At 39.2% G+C, this 17350-nt stretch overlaps 1 protein-coding gene across 1 annotated transcript in view; it reads left to right on the forward strand.

Annotated features, from left to right (window-relative positions):
* Positions 1-14843, forward strand: part of LOC101853302 — a gene marked incomplete at its 5' end in the record, with an annotated part of 16931 nt that extends 2088 nt beyond the window's left edge. Inside the window, 5 exon segments of the mRNA XM_005094919.2 lie at positions 258-320; positions 2623-2671; positions 5516-5659; positions 6308-6492; positions 14285-14843. Coding sequence (XP_005094976.1) covers positions 258-320; positions 2623-2671; positions 5516-5659; positions 6308-6492; positions 14285-14770 — 927 coding nt within the window. The 3' untranslated portion in view covers positions 14771-14843.
* Between the last annotated feature and the right edge of the window lie 2507 nt (positions 14844-17350).

Raw genomic sequence — 17350 nt, forward strand, 5'->3', positions numbered from 1 at the left:
CCCCCATAAATTTATGAAATAAAAAACAAATTGTTATTGAAATGCTTTGGGGAGTGGAAGTAGTCTTGAGTTTAAGATTAAAATAATAAATATTGTACCATGTTATGGGGGTTTCCCGTGATTGTAAATACATGTGCTGTACCACTGTGGAAGAAATTATTTTCTTGGATAAATAAAGTTGAATTTTCCCATATGTACTTCTCACTGTCATTCTCAATTCTTTTAAAGTATTTTTTTCTCATTTCTTTCTGGTGTAGAAGGAGGATGGTCCAAGTGACCTCCTGAGGACGGTGTATGGATTGACGCCACACAAGAGTAAGGTAAGGCAAAAGTGTATTTTTCTCTTTGCTTCATGGTGTCTTGCTTTTTTAACAATATTTTCTAAGAAATTACTTTATTGGGGGGAGGGGGTGGGGTGGTCATAGATCTGTGTCATGGTGTTATGACGGGTTATTTAAAATGTGACCTTGGACACAGCCAATGCCCATGGAATTAATGAAGCTGACACTAGCCTTTACTTCACTATATGATAAGCTTTCATTTGGAAAAGGGGAATCTGAAATTTGAGTTGTTTAGTACAGTATCATTGGCATGATATACTGGACAGTAAAAATGCAACACTTCTTTCGCAGAGTCTGTACACATGTATCAAATGAAGATAGACTAGATTTAAAGAAGTGTTTATTGAAGTTGATTAATTTTCTAACCCATTTGGACCATTTCAATCACATACTTCAACTGGTTTTGATACATCGTCATTCTTCTTTCAGTGCACCCTGTTTAGCACAAATAAAAGATGAATAAAGATCTTTCACCCTTAGTAAATTGTATGGCCATCATTAATTTGAATACAAACCAAGACTCATCATCGAATGGATTTCGTAACATTTTCAATATGTTGTTGAGAAATTCTGCTCACTTTTGCTCTAGCGCAGCCTCCAATTGCTGCAGATTCGCAAAGCAGCCTCTTGCATGCACTTTGCAGTTCAGGTCATCCCAGATGTGCTCTTTTGGAGACATGTCCAGTGTGAACACTGTCCAGTCCATGACATTCATGTTATGACATACTCCCCGGGGCAGTGCCACTGACTGTAGTGTCTTTAGGCCATTCCCAAAGGGGGACATTTCTCGTTCAAGCACTGTAGAATTGTAAATGAGCTGATTCATCATGTCACGCTCATAACTGTGCCTGATCTGCAACAGGGAACTGCTTTTTCTTTCCTAATCCTTACTATTGTCATTTTCCTTCTTCTTCTTTTGTATGTTTGTTACACTCTTGTGACCCTCTATTTACGGGGTGCCTTGATAGTCGAAGCAGACTTTGTGCTGTTGAAGCTAGAGAAGTGAGCAGAGTAAGTCTGTTTCCCTGTGAGGACTTCTCTGTTGACACCCACCCCTTGGTGCTCATATGACCTTATGCAGTTGCGAGCGCCGTAAAACCCTCTACTAAAAGATTTTTTTTTTTAAAATGTTATAACAGTCTAGAAACTGTTACATGGGCAGAGAGAGGTTCTTATATATAAATTTACTTGTGCTGTTTTGCTCAGTGATACGATGTTGTTGTCGCAGATTCATTAACAGCAGTCGTAAATAAAGCAATCTTGATCTAAATCCTAAACGTACAAGACAGCGCCTCATACTGATGGAAGCAAAATATTTTCACTCGCTCCTTGTATGCCTTGAGGTATTACTTTTGCAGGAAGAAAATGATTCCGCAGATGTGACAGCAAAATCTGTCAGGCTGGAGAAGGGCTGGTGACTTGAGACTCTCCTGTTCTTTGTCTATCCCCAACATTTTAAGTGTGCTAAAATCTTTGGATAAATGTAAAGAAACTATACAATATTACAAGTACTGCAGTTGAGCCATCTTGCTGTTTCTTGGGCAGATTTTTCGCTTTAGGCTAGGCTGAGGCACAACTTGCTGTCAGCTTTGCTTAGTTGAGGCGTCTTGTAATTAAAGAAAAGTCACAAGTGATAGAAAAAAGTCAGGACTCCTGTGTAGAAAGAGCTGTTGATCATTTTCCAAGTGAATTAAATTCTTTTCATGAATAATATTGTATTTCATTAATACATTTTACCAGAGCACAGGTGATTGGGCTGTATTGAAAAGTACTAAAGGAAATAACAAAAATGATGCCTGGGCGTGTGAATTAACAACTACTCAACTGTGTCTCCAAAACTCATTGCGATCTGAGTTTATTTGGCTTTCTTATAGCCTTTTAAAAACATTTTGCTTTTTAAATGGCATTCAGTATAGAAAGATGAACTCTAGAGTCATTGTAATGGGTTGGTTTCAGTGTGTTACTTTTTCATGAGTCAGATTTCCATCCGATTTCAAGGCTATGCTGTAGCATGTGCATTATGCTTTGAAGTCCATTGAAGTAAGGCCTTGCAATTCTAAGCAGTCAGATGAGAGTAGGGGTGTGGCTTTGATTTTGCTTAACAATAGATGTTTCATCTTCCATAATAGTTTGATTACCCTTTAGACTCTTAATTTTTCTGGAATGGCATGTTTACAAGATAATAACCTTGCCCCAAAAATGAAAGTTGTGTGGGGGGTTTTTTTGCTTTTTAAAAAAATATGGTGTCTCACATTTTTATTTCAATTCGTGTTCTCCACAGGATCTTGGCATACAACCATTAATATTTTCGGAAGGAAAAGTCCACACAGGTGAGATTACCACAGGCAATTTGATTAACCAGTTATTTGAAAAGTAAGCAAAACCCAGCTCCAAAGTGTCAGGCCATAAAAATAAGAGTGTCAAGGAGAGTTGAGAACATGAATGACATAATACCAGTCAGACATGATTTAACTGATTCCGTCCATGATTTTTTCAGGCTCTGGACAGAATTATTTTTCCCTGTTCCGTTTTAGACCTGGGGTGCATCCATTTAATGCATTACTGTGAAGCTCTAAGTTACTCTAATAGGTATTGTCACATACCAAACTGATGGGAATAAATAGAAGAATCTGTTTATATATCAATAACAATGACCTATAATCTGTTTGTATTGCATTTTCCTTCTGACAAAAAGGAAGGAGGAAAAAAAATTGCTCAACAGCTCTTCGAAAAAACGACTTACCGCATTTTCTCAACTCTACAAGTCCTTATAATCCACAGGAATCAACACAACATTGTAGCGATATCACCCTAGCACACATTTATGCAAGAATTTCACAAATTTAGTTGAATATTTTTCTTTGAAGAACCTTTTTATTATACCAGGCTCTGTGTTGTTTACCCTTAGATCTAGCCTACATCGCGACAACAAAACAACGATTTTTGCAAGAATTTCGCTGAGTTTCGATCGATATTGGCGCTCAGAGATTGAGGTTATGTTTGTATACAAATTCTACTTCCTTTCGACGACTTAAAAAGTGCACATTTGTTTCGGATTTCGTTGAGCCGCTCACAGCGGCCGAATGGATGCAGCGAAAAAACTCAGAGCCGCTGTCAGCGGCCGAATGGACGGAATCAGTTAAGCTTGTTGAATCGCCCCCAGAGGTCGGACTCTTTGATGATGCCAAGCTGAGAAGATGAATCCTCTCTTTGCGATGACAGAATGTCTCATGTAAAAATTAGTTTAAACTTAATATCATGAGTACTCATAATGTCATGGACAGAGAGGAAAACATATAAAGAAGTGCCCCAAATGGCAGATTGTTAAAGATCAGAAACATCAGAAAAAGACAATTGAGTTTCTTTGGCCACATAAATAGATCAAATAAACTAGACAAATTGCTATTGAGTGGAAAGGTAGAGAGAAAGAAGAGCAGGGGAAAACAGTGCAACACACACCGATGGCCTAAACAACTTTGCAACAAATAACACAGAAAAAAATCGAGCTAAATCAAGAAGACATAACAGGAAGGAATGGGGTCTCATGATCGTCAATGTCTGCTCCAGATATGACACCTCAAGAAGATGAAGAATATCATGGGTTGTTGTAAATGTCATAGTATTTTCGTTTTGCTAGAAATGACTACAGTATCTGGTGAATATACAGTTGAACCTGCCATGACGGCCACTTCTATAAGACGGTCACCTGTACAAACGGCCACTTTCTATTTCACCTCCTTGCATTTTTTCTATATATAATTTCACTGCGCAAAACAGCCACCTGTCCAAGGCGGCCGCGGCCACCATATTTTAACACACAACCCCCTACCACACCAAACAATAACACCTGTCTTAGATGGCCACCTCTCTCATCACCCGCGGTTTTGTAATAAATTATGTATTTACTCCTGATGTTGTGGGCGAGCCTTCATAATCCAATCACCTGTCGTTGTTAGGTAGTCCTTCCAGCCAATCGTGTTGCGTAGGTCCTTCCCACTGTTGATCAATAGGTAACAATGTAACACATTTTCAGCTTCTGATGAGGTAAGCGTGTGATCCCTTATAACCTATAAGCCCCGTCCAGAACACAAATCGTAAGTGAGATGAGTGGTCACTGTTTACGATGTCTGTAACAAGGTAACAGTGGACGTCAACATGAACTTGCGACAGAAGCGCCACTCGTTCTCCGAGCAGTGGTGACCCATGTGTTTGTTTTAACATGGCACTCGGTTTTGCTCGTCTGACACATTTCATTTTATTGTCACCCTTGCACAAAAATCAGCAAAAAAAAATAGAAGAAGGAAACAAAAAACAAACCAAAGAAAACAACAACAACAACAATGTGGCTATCTTCGGTTGGGACCTCAGAGGGGAATGGTTTGTTTTCTTCATCTTGATCAGTCCTGCCTAAGAAAGCAACCTGTTTTTACGGCCACTTTTCTCCTTGACAATGGGTGGCTGTCTTACACAGGTTCGACTGTATACATATGTATGATATGATATGATAGCAAGATCACTGGAAGTTCCATTACATTACACAGGTGAAAACTTGTTAATGTGGAGGCTGCTTGTCATTTATTATTGCTTTTCATCTGTGTTATGTTTAAAAATTCACTGTATAGCGAACTCAGGAAGCTTTTTCTAGTCCAGATTTCATCTCTTTGTGTCTTATATTAGGAAAAAAAAAGGGAACATATTTTAATGACGATGCTCTGAAACATATCGTAGCCTTCTGGTGTTGTGTCGGGGGTCTCCGGATCTTCTTGATAACATGTAACAAAATAGAATATGTGATGCATTGGCAGACCGAATTGAAATGACTTTTACTTTAGAGAGATATAAATTGCTGGTCTAGTTGTTGTGGAGTCTTGATTTGGAGAGCTTCTTTTATGGTTAATTTTTGTTTTGGTACCAATAAAGCACAATGTTCAGTAGCAGTGCTTGATTATTGAAAAACAACTAAAAAGTTTCCTGAGTGAGTCGGAGGCCAAACTTGCAGCATCTGACAGGTTTTTCCTCAAGCCAACATGTTGTAAAGGTATAGCGCACATACTTTGAAGTGAAGCAATGTCCTCATACATAGTTATCATGATCTAAATTGTGTCAATGGGGGCATAAAAGCATGCTTATTTAAAATGAAAAAAAAAAAGTATAATTATCACTGTCATCTGCAGGTGGTAAGGTGAAAGGCTTACTGTCTGTGACCAAGTCATACGAGGCCAACTCCAGCCCAGCACAACAGATGTTACAGCTGCCCGGCCGCGTGCCTGTACTCATGCCTGAAGGCTTGAAGACGAGGTTCACCCCTTTTGGAGCGGGTATGTATGCTGACTTTTAGTTTTGTGTGGTTGAGCTATAAGTCCTGACGTGGATGGTTGGCGGGTGCTCTGGTGTGGTTTGCTCCTTCTTGCCTATGAAACGTTTGTCCTTATCTCTGGTCCTTATTTTTTATGTTTGTTGCTCTCTTGTAACACCTCTAAATTTCGACACTTATATTACCTTATTGTGTTGCTAGTGCTGTAAAACTCATACTAAAACAAGAAATAAAAAAACAAGCTATTGTCATTTTCCTCAGCTTCTTTTGTATGTTTGTCACTCTCTTGTGACCTGCTATAAATGGGGTGCTGTGATAGTCGAAGCAGACCATGTGCTGTTGAAGCTAGAGAGGTGAGCAGTCTAAGTCTGATTCCCTGTTTAGACTTCTCTGTTGACACCCACCCCTTGGCGCTCATATGACCTTATGCAGTTGCGAGCGCCGTAAAACCCTCTACTATAAAAAAAAAAAAAAAAATCTTCAGCCCCACAACATCTTTTGTACTGTGCATGCTACACGTCTTATCATTGTGATCATATTCTTCTCTTTAAATCAAATGGGCTGGTTTATTGAGAAAGACAAAAAAAAACAAGTACTCTGGCTTTTGTGCCGCTAAGATGAATAATGGCACTCCCATTTTCCTCTCTTCCAGGGAGCCCAGTGAAAATGCCAGTTGGGAAAACAAAGAAAAAATCTCACAAGCGTGAACTGGATGCTTCAGGGAATTCTCCAGATGTTCATCGAAAGAAAAGACGGAAGCTTAATGGTGGGGATGATGCAATTGGAGATACACCATCACCACAGAAACACAAGAAACACAAGCACAAGGCACGGAATGTGAGGAAAATAGCAAAAATATGTTGACTTTTAGAGCAACTGATTGCTGTTACCTCAACTGTTTCCCATGTTGTGTTTTTTTTTGGGGGGGGGGGGGGGGTTAAATTATAATGTATAATGACACTGTTTTTAGACGGTCAATTTTCTCATCGTCAGTAGGTGGCTGGCTGTCTTAGACAATTTTGACCATATACAGGGTGATCCAAAAAAAACTTTACAACTTTTTTTCTGAATATCTCGCGCAAAAATTGTTCTAGAATACTGTAATTTGGAACAGACATAAAAAAGCACCCAAAAACGCGAAATTCACCAATGTTTAAAAATCTTGTAAAGGAAGTCGTGAAAAGATTAGTTGACCTTTTTCTTTATTTTTTTTTTTACATTAATTTTCCATCCCTGTGACATTTAAACAATTTTAAATTTATTTTACAGAGTTTTAAAAACCTAATGATTTCATTCTGAAATTCCTAGAAGCAGTGCTCCACATTCCCTCCTTTGAACTCGACACATTTTTAATGCGTCGTTCGAAATGTTCGGTGGCGCCCTAACACAAGGACCTGCTAATCCATGAGTTTTTAAAGCCACATACACTGTACATGTTCACTAAGAAGTGGCTTCTAGAGACAATAGAGTGGGGTGCCCAATAGACAGCATTTTTGGAGTTAACATATCCCGCAGGGTGAAAATGGGCTTTGCACTAAACCAAATGTCATCGAGGAAACGATCCCTTTTTACAAGACAATCGAGGAATCATGAACACATTACCATTCTCTGATCCATGTCATCTCGGTCTAGCGAAGATGAACATGGTATAGTCGTAGGTTAAGATCTGCAATGAGAATGCAGGCTGTTGATGTGTAGGAAAGTCTTAGCTGCAGATTGTCTACGGACAGACGTCTCATGGGACTTGGCTAATGAAATCTGTACTCTGGTGACGTTTAAAGGGCTGTGCATGGTGCTTGCTTGACCTGAAGTGGTCATTTTTTAAAGAACTTTTTAGTTCTGATTCGCTATAGATCCAAACTGACGGAACTTCTCTGCTCCTGACTCCAAAGGCCTTTTAGGGCACCTAAGCATTCTCTCCATGCCGTGCGCAGAACTTATGAAATATCAGGGATGGTGAGTTTGTGGAGAGGTAATGTTCCATACAAAAAGCTCTCTGCTTTTTACCAAACGTAGCCCTGATCACAGCAGGCAAACAAAATTTGGGAAAATAATATCTGCAAACTTCTGTTGACTTGTTAGACTGCTGTAGCTTGCAATATGGCGCGATTGTTGCAACCTTTAGTGGTAGACCTAATGCGAACTGGTGCGTCATGCTATGAAAATGGCGACAAGGTTGAAAATGGGTTGTTTTTTTAATGGGCTATATATAGAACAAAACCATTCAATGTACTTATCTAAAATACATATCAGAAAAATTCCCTTTGGCTTCCAAATGTTATGTTCAAATCTGAAAAGCAAAACTTCAGTATGGAGGAAGATATTTACGAAATAAGTTGTAAAGTTTTTATTTCATCACCCTGTATGTGTCCCTGCCGGTCAATATCAGTCAGTCATATGAAGGAAATTTCAAAACTGAATTAACATTATTTTTTAAAAACTATCTTCTTTTCCCCACAATTTAAAACAAGAATGAAGTAAATATGACCATATTTGACGAAAATACAGAACTTTTAATAGTGCGAGGTGAGGAAACACGAAAAGGAGAAAATGGCCTTCGAAGTTGAGCAACATGTTTCCATAGCAATGGGGGTCTTAGAATTGAGATAGAGACTTGAAATTTAGCAGTTATCTTGGCTATGCCACTACAAGGTAACATACAAAAGTAGAAAACTATTCATGTACAGAGAAAATACTTTTGGACCAAACAAAACTTTAACAAGAATGGACTTCACACCAAATGCAACAAAATATTATAGACCTGCATGTTTGCCGACAATCGTCTGAAATCCGACAATCGCGACCCGACCCACGAGCCGGCCGATGCTATCGCTAGACCCACCTGTATCAATCAATGTGCGTAGTGCTAGGCCTGGCCGACTGCCAGCGCCCCTTTTTTCTCCCGTCGGCTTTGTAACAGAGTACATTCACTATAACATAGAAATGAAGCCTAGTATTTTTCAAGACTGTGAGATCATTACAAGTCAGTATTTTATTGCCTCAAACACGATGATCTGTCGTTATTTCAATAAAGACACCGAGCGTTGTCTCGGCTGACTTTGCACCAGCTTTCGCGGCGAGCGAGCCGGCTCAATACAGTAGTATACTGAGTGCTCGCGGTAGTTTCGCGGAATGATTCATGCTCAATAATTCTAAGCCGATGACTTTATTCTAATAGAAAAAGAACTGTTCTTTCTATTGGTACCTTTTTTAGCCGGTATTTTACACATTTCGTGTTAAAAATGATCTTTGAAAACTTAGACCCTTTTTTTTTCAAGGTTTTCTTTATAAACTCCAAAGGCCAAAAATAATAAACACCGGAAGCCATAAGCAAAGCTGTATAGTTCTCCGCCAATGAAAAGACGGTATTTAGGCATCAATATTTCTGCAAAGCATTCGAATGCATGGGTGTCAATTTTAAACCGGGGGACCTCGCATTCCAACCTCGAGGGGCTTCCTTTTCCACAGCGATTCTCCAGCTCCAAATAGGCCTACCCGGATATACAAACAACTTACAGTATTATAATGAATAAAATCTGAACTTTTTCAAAGTGTTCAGCATTTGGTGTTTTATAGCAAAAGAGCAAAGAAACAGAGATCTGAATTGCCCCCTTTTCACCGAATCCACGCGCTCGGAAGGCCGCGAGTCGGCTTACGTGCCGTGTTTACGCTACCTGATTATGCGTTTGCAATTGCACCATAAACACACAAGAGCACACACACACACACACACACACACACACACACACACACACACACACATGCAAACACACCAACACACATACACACACATGCACATAGACCACCTCGGTGGCCTCTTGGTAAGGAGTCCGCTCTGAGAGATCTAGAGGAAGGTTAATTAATCTTTTAAAAGCTCTAAAACACAATAAAAACGAATTTTTAAAGCCAATCCAAGTGTAAAACTGAAAGGTCAACAGACGATAGCAGCTAGCAGGGCACACCCACACAGTCAGCTGTTAACGCAAACAAGCTTGAAGTGACCTGTCCATGTTCACACAATTAAAACAGGAGTAAGCCATTCTTAAAATTTACTTCAGTCTCTACACTGGTTTGCCATCTTAATCTTTGCTTTTGATTTTTAGCCTCGCATGTTCTACACAGTTTTTTAAAATACTCAGACTCAAGGTGTAGTACTACTAGTACTCGGTTGTTGATAATGAATCCAAGAAATTGAAAGCGGGACCCCGGGTGAAGACCACATGGGGCGGCTGGGAAAATATCATAAGGTGAAGTGACAAAAAGTCATGCTAAAGTTTTTCAGTCAATCTAAACAATTTTTCACAGATATCCTCCCAACAGACACTTAATACAGCAGATAAAAAATGATAACAATCTGCTGTTCACGAATGGAAAAAATTCCTGATCTTTGTAGCAATCCGAGAAATATGAGCACCACAAGGTACAAGCTTATATCTAGAAATAAACTAAAGGGTATGGGATATTGGGGAGTCTGGGCTTTCATTTCCTACCTCACACATCCGTAGTGATAGATAAGTGAGAACATTTATAGGGGTCTAAATCTAGAGAAAATTACAGACTTTCTACCCCAAATCAGCTGACAGCGCTATTGCCCAGGAAGCATTGCACAGCCCAACTGTCAGGTGGGATTAGTGACCCTGAGAGGTCAGCAGACAGGTTAAACTGAGTGCTCCACAAGAAAGGTTGAGCTGAACAGCCATGTGAGGGTGGTAAATGTACATATGGACATCAGAGCTGTGCCTCAATAAAAGTTCTGCTTGTGTTTGCAAAGCCTAAATCCAAAACGAACACCTCGCTCAAGTCATTTATTCACATGCGGGTGGTTGGTGGTGCTCTGGTATGGTTTGCTGTTTGCTCCTTCTTTCCTATCAAACATCTATCATCTTTATCTGCCCTCCTTCTTTTTTGTGTTTGTTATTCTCTTGTAACACCTCTAATCTTCGGCACTTACATGACCTTATTGTGTTGCAAGTGCCATGAAACTATTGCTAAAACAAATCATTTGGTCACTCCTGCAAGTGACCAGCATCAGCAATGCCACTCGCACTCCGCGTCAAACACACTGGCAACTGCCTCACAGCTCGCTCTTAGTAAGCCACTTGGGTTGCAAACCGTGACCATGTGTGAACTGCTTCAGTAAGCTGTAGGAGTAAAGAGGAAAAGAAGGGTAGGGATGATTCTGTTCACGATGAAGAGATCAGTAGTTTGGGCTTAGCTGAGTGAGTGGCTGAATTACTCGTAGTCGTAGATGCTTTGTATCATAGTAGGCTTACAAAATCATGATGGAAAGTTTTTTGGGTTGCTGAGATTGGCCTTCTTATCACTGATGAATGAGTGGTCCATCACTAATTTTGAAGGAAGTAGAATTAAAGTTGGTATTTACGTGCGATTTCTTTTTACTAACAAAATAAATGATACAATATCAGTATCTCCAGTCACTTTATGGCCCAATACCCAGAGCTAGTTGAGGAGAAGCGAAAACAAAAATGATTTCCTCTTTTATTGATTTCACTTTAGGCTAGCTGCTCTGCACAGAGAATGCGAAGCTAATGTGATATAAGCCCACAAGAGTTTATGTTGTCTTAATACTGTACAGCAAGCCTGTCCTTGAGCAGCAAGTGGAAACATTGGAAATTCGTCTCGGTTACGAGCTGTACATGCAAAGCACAAGCCTGCTCATGAGCCTATGAGTGTGAGCAGCTCAAATCTTGCAAGCATTGGATCATTTGAGCAGACTCCAGCTCCAATGGGCATCAACATTTTGCTTAATGGGTCATCTCTGTCTACTGGTGTGGGTGGTTAGCAGGTGCTCTTGTGTTGTTTGCTTCTTCTGTCCTGTCAAACATCTGCCTCCTTATCACTCCTGTCTTTTCCTTGTATTTTTCTCTCTAGAAACACCTCTAATCTTTGGCTCTTTCTTCTATGTTGCAGGTGCTGTAAAACTCTTACTAAAACAAACTTTGTTTACTTCTTCGCTTTGTTTTCTTTTTCTCTTTGACTTTGACCAGTGTGTGGTTGGCGGGTGCTCTGGTGTGGTTTGCTTCTTCTTTCCTCTTAAACATCTATCGTCCTTATCTCTCCTCCTTTTTTACGTTTGTTGTTACTCTCTTGTAACACCTCTAATCTTCGGCAGTTATATGACCTTATTGTGTTGCAAGTGCCGTAAAACTCTTTACTAAACTAAACTAACTGACTTTGACCTGCTTTGTAATATTATGTCCTCACGTCTGCGTGTGAATGCTTGTATTAATCCATGCCATAGTTTTCACTCCAAATATATTTCTTTAACCCTCTCTGTACGTCGTGTTTTACTATTATATCCTATGCCATGGGGAACTCTGTGCCCCCGCTTTCCAAAAAGGATATTTACTTGTTGATCCGGTCCGTACGCTTTGCATAGCAGTCTGTCAAAGGATTTTTTTAAAGAAATACTGAAAGTTTCAAAGAAAGAGATCTTTGCACTAGGCCTAGAAGTATTCTAGAACTAAAATGTGAAGAATACAACTCCTGTGGTACAATATTACCCCAGGCATACGAATACGGTTAAGTGAGGCGTTTTTAATGGAATTGAGCATTATAGTCTCCATCTCTCCTTATTTTTATTTATATATATATATATATACACACACAGGGTCCCCACCAGGTCGGGAAATCGGGAAAAAGTCCGGAATTTTTAGATAGGTCGGGAAAAAGTCGGGAATTTTGTGATGGGTCGGTAAGTCGGGAAAAGATAGGGCCTGTGTAATATTAGTAGTGTAGCTATCGAGACAGTATGGTTGTTGAATCATGAAGAGGAAACGTAATTGAACCGCTATGGCGGAAGTGTATGTGTGACACCGAGGCTCAATCGGGAAGAATCAAGATCTGCTTTCGCTTTCGTTACCACCCAGAAATTTTCCGGTAATAGTCTGATAGATAACGCAACATTTGTAACATGCAAGTTGTGCATTACGAACGCTGTGTGGCCTTGAAAATAATCAATATTAAAAGTTTGTCCTCTGCTGTCACTTGTGAAAAAAAAAAGAAAAGAAAGTTATACAAGCGTCTTGTCAGGTTCACCCTCGTGACCGGTCAATGGACCTGTGAGTACCGGCGGTCTGAGCGCTGTGAAGTAGGCCTATAGGACTCCGGAATGGGTTGGGGAGGGGGGGGTTAAAGATACACTCAAGGAAGGGGGTTGGGGGGGGGGGGCTGAAGACTACGCTAGAGGTTAAAAACCGAACTTGGAAGCAAATTTTTAGTATTTAGAATTTTGATAACTACTATAAGAGCTCTCGGCAAAGCGCGTGTTAGTGCAGGCCTTGTGTGGAATCGGGATCCGTCATGCCTTGTTATTGAACTAAAGTGTTTGCGTTTCATTGGATGGGGTGACTGTAATTTATATCTAGATTCTAGATCTATATTTTAGCTTTCTGTTCAAGAATGGCAGAATTTCAGTGTCACTGCATCTTGCCCTCCCTCAGTTCTTACACCTCTCTCACTGAATAGGTCTACTTAAGCCATTCAAATTATTACTAAAATTACTCTACTTTGAGTTTGAGCAATAGTTTTCGTCTTCACGTTTATTATATGAATCATGACACCCAGACTGGTTATTGACAGTCGATATTCTAGTTTTAGATCTTTTCTCAGGCTCAAAACAGGATTCCTTTATTATTTAGGGCCTATAGTTTATGTAGGCTAATATGATGAGGGGAAAATATAAATACATGTAAGTAAGAACAGACTGAAATACCAAAGTCACCCAAGATCCCAGTGCCACACTGACATGTCGACTGAATATAATGTACCGTACCTACATGTGTGTGTTCACAAACATATATATTAGATATAAATGGAGCACGCGCTGTCATTGTTACGTAACATGCCCCTGGAAAATGGAGCCCCCCCCCCGGGAAAATTGAGAAGCTGGGTAGCAGTCACCCAGTATTACAATCATCTATTGTTTGAATGAAGACTATACTTCAAAATGTACTTTTGCATTTAAAGACATTTGGACTTTTTATCACTGATATATGGCCTTTTTGGGGGATCATTCTTGAGGCGCAGCAGCCTGATTTTTCCCTCAAATTGGGTCTTGAAAAAAATTTGGGTGTCTTGAAAAAATTTTTCAGGATTTGGTGGTATACAGTTCTTATCCAGATTTCAAATTAACAATTTCATGTAATAAAAAAAGAAGGAGTCGGTGGCTGGCATGGCAGGTGCTTCTCCTGTCTTCTCAAACACCAATGCTCTTATCTCTACTCCTTTTTCTGTTCATTACAGTCTTATTAAACACACCTCATCTTCAGCACTTACATGACGTTCTTGTGTTGCAAGTGCGATAAAACTCTTTGTAAAATAAAACAATGTTGAGGCCTTTTATGAAAGTGGAAGCAATAAGACCAAGGCTCAAATGTGTGGATATTTCGATCTGCAATCAAGCACTTTGTCCACAGATAGGCTTTCTATTGATATACTCCTTTGATTCCAGCAATAGTGATATAGGGCTATACTATAATAAGATATTGTGTTTTCCATTAATTCTCGCTACAGAAGAGTTTGACTGTACTTCCATAGGTCTCTACAAAAAATTTTCTTTTAATTCTTTTAAAGTCAATACACATGTATTCTCTTTTTCTGTTCACAGGACATTGATGTTAAAGATGATCCCGAGACAGGTGCAAAGATCACAGACATGGACTGCAGTCGTGTCAGTGTTGACAGTTTGTCGGATTCTATGAGCTCATCTAAAAAGAAGAGAAAGAAATTTAATCTAGTGACAGGAGAAAGTGATGATTCAGGAATGGATTTAAAGAATATGTTTGTTGATAGTGATGTAAGTTGTAGTGGAACTGGAGATGGACAGATACCTGCCAAAGTCAAGAAATCTTTGGGTACTGGTAAATCTCCTTTGAAAAATGCCGAGTTCATTGCCAGAAATGGAGATGAGGATTCTCCTTCTTTTAATTTGACACAGCCTGATGAAGATGTACAAACAAAGAAGAAAAAGAAATCGCACTCCAGATCTAAAAGTGTAGATGTGAATGCAAGTGTTATTGAAGGGTTGCAAGACAGCTCAACAAAAAAAAAGAAAAAGAAGAAAGACAAGAGGATAGATTTAACATTACCCTAACTTTATTTTTCACTATGTTCATGTTCCACCTTTAAGTTTCTCCTTTTTGGCAATAAAAAAGTCATGCATATTTTGCATTTTGTCAGTGTTTTTTAAAGCTGAAGTGGATAAGTTGACACACATCCTTATTTGTTAATTTTTGTGGTTGTTTATGTGCTGTTCTTATTTTGATTTCATTCTGTTGTGAAACCTTTATTTTTACACTTTGTTACAGTGTGTCTGGCTACAAATGATACCTGTATTCTGATTGCTTAAAACAGCACAAGAAATTCTGAGACTTTAGATTAAGTTTCCTCTATCAACATATTGCTATACGTCATCACAGAAAGTTGAAAGCTTGAAAATCAATGGCAACGTTTATGGCAGCTTTTGCCATTTTTATGGCAACTTTTCGACAAAAAAATGGCAATAAACGCAGATGCTAGCTTATTTGTTGCATTTGCAAATGTTTCTTTCCCTTTAACTATCCCCGCGGTTTTATGCAAAAAAAATTCTGAAATTATGCAAACTGAGCCCAGAAATGTAAAATTATACGATCTTCTGTTAATTTTATACGAAGAATGATAAAGGAAGATAATCAGAAATTATGCAAAAAATGATTAAATTTTGCTAAATTATGCGGGGTGCATAAAACCACAAGGTCCACTTTATCCCTCAATGTGTGCACACTATCTTTTTTGTATGTATGTGTGTGCAAGCTCTCTCCACGGTTTCTCCACCATAGAACTACTATGCTTCTTTTTATTTTCATAATGTCTGAATCCTTGGCATGTGCACTATATCTCATATGTACCACATCTCTCTTCTTAGTCTTTATTAGTACTCTTCTTGGATGGACACTTAATCTCTTTACAAATAATTTACACATCAGCTGTACCTCTCTATATTATGTCTGCTATGTACATGTATGAAAGATAGTCAATATGATAGGCCTACATGACATGTACATGTATCTTTCTACGTGTCTGCCTAATATTTAATAATCTTTCAATGTGTTATGTATAGAATTCTGTTTGTCTGTTGCGCTTTCTCTCTCTCTCTCTCTCTCTCTCTCTCTCTCTCTCTCTCTCTCTCTCTCTCCCTCCCTCCCTCCCTCCCTCTCTCTCTCTCTCTCTCTCTGTCTCTCTCACTCTCACTCTGTGTATAAACAGTCAAAATTGTTTAAGACTACTACCCATTGTGGAGAAGAAAGTGGTTGTCTTAGACAGGTGGACGTCTTGAACAGTGTCATAAAATAGAAGAAAAAAAACCACAGGGGGGTGGGGAGTGGGAATGGACAGGTGGCCGTTAAACTGTATCTTTATAATAATATAGCGGACATGACATGTGCACTTTATGTCCACTAACATATGAACGACGACCGTCTGCCAAAACAACTTGTTAAAAGTGAGTAGGCCCTACATGTAGTTGGCAGGTGCTTTGATGTGGTTTATACATGTACAAATTACAATATACCACTGTCAGTAACAGAAAACGTTTTCTGACTAAAAGAAAATTAGTCCAAATATTCGTCTTATTAATAAACAGAATACAGAAATGACTTCTGCTGATACTGAATGAATTAAAAGATTTGAGCTCCCTTAAAGTACTTGGCAAAGCATTCCAGATCTTGGGGTCTTAATATTCAAATGCCCTTTCACCGAGACCTGCTGATAACAGCTCGTCTCGCCTTTCACCCATTGTTTTAAGTTTCATAGATGGTAAAAGAAATTTCTTTTTTGTCAGCTGATGGCCTTAAATTGCAAGTTGGTATACAGTCTCCAGAGATTTGATAATATGATGGTGCATTGTCATTCAAGCATTTGTGACATATGGTGGCCAACTTGTACTCAATTCTTTTATCAACAGGAAGCCAATGCAATGTCCGTAAAAGAGGTTTAGCAGAGTCTCGCTTTCTTTTCCGTAAAACTAAACATGCAGCATTGTTTTGGACAGTTTGAAGTCTTTTAACTTTCTCCAGAATCAAGTAATTCAGTCATCTGATGAGGATGTCACCAAATCAACCACCTGTAGGAGCATACAACAAGGACAGGTGCAGACCATGTAATAATAATAAAGGAGGTCCTCCAAAAGAACAACATATCAACAATAGAAGCCACTCAGATAGCCCTTGACCGAAAACTGACCTTCCCATCGCACGGCGCACATGCACACACACGCGCGCACGCACATCCTGAAACATTCTCAACTATCCGAAAAGCGTTTCGTCAAAGCTGAAGTTTCACAGGCTGCTAATATTAATATGATACATGTATTTTTCGCAGGTTTTACTAGGAACTCGTTTTAACCTGGGCGAAGAGACTTACACACACACACACACACACACACACACACACACACACACACACACACACACTCAGACAAAAGAACCCAAATCAAATGAACTCCTATGAACTTATTTTGTATTTCATTTCATATCACCATTTGTTGTGGATATTGTTTTGTTTGAGTAGGCTAAGGAGAAACCACATTGACAAAATAATGGTCATTGATTTAGTGCTGGGAAACAGTAATTCAACAGACAGAAACAACGGAGGAAAAGTAAAGTAGTAGGACCCACCAGTGGCGCCTTCCAACCAC

Source organism: Aplysia californica, unplaced genomic scaffold (assembly GCF_000002075.1).
Source record: "Aplysia californica isolate F4 #8 unplaced genomic scaffold, AplCal3.0 scaffold00091, whole genome shotgun sequence".
Lineage (NCBI taxonomy): Eukaryota > Metazoa > Mollusca > Gastropoda > Aplysiida > Aplysiidae > Aplysia > Aplysia californica.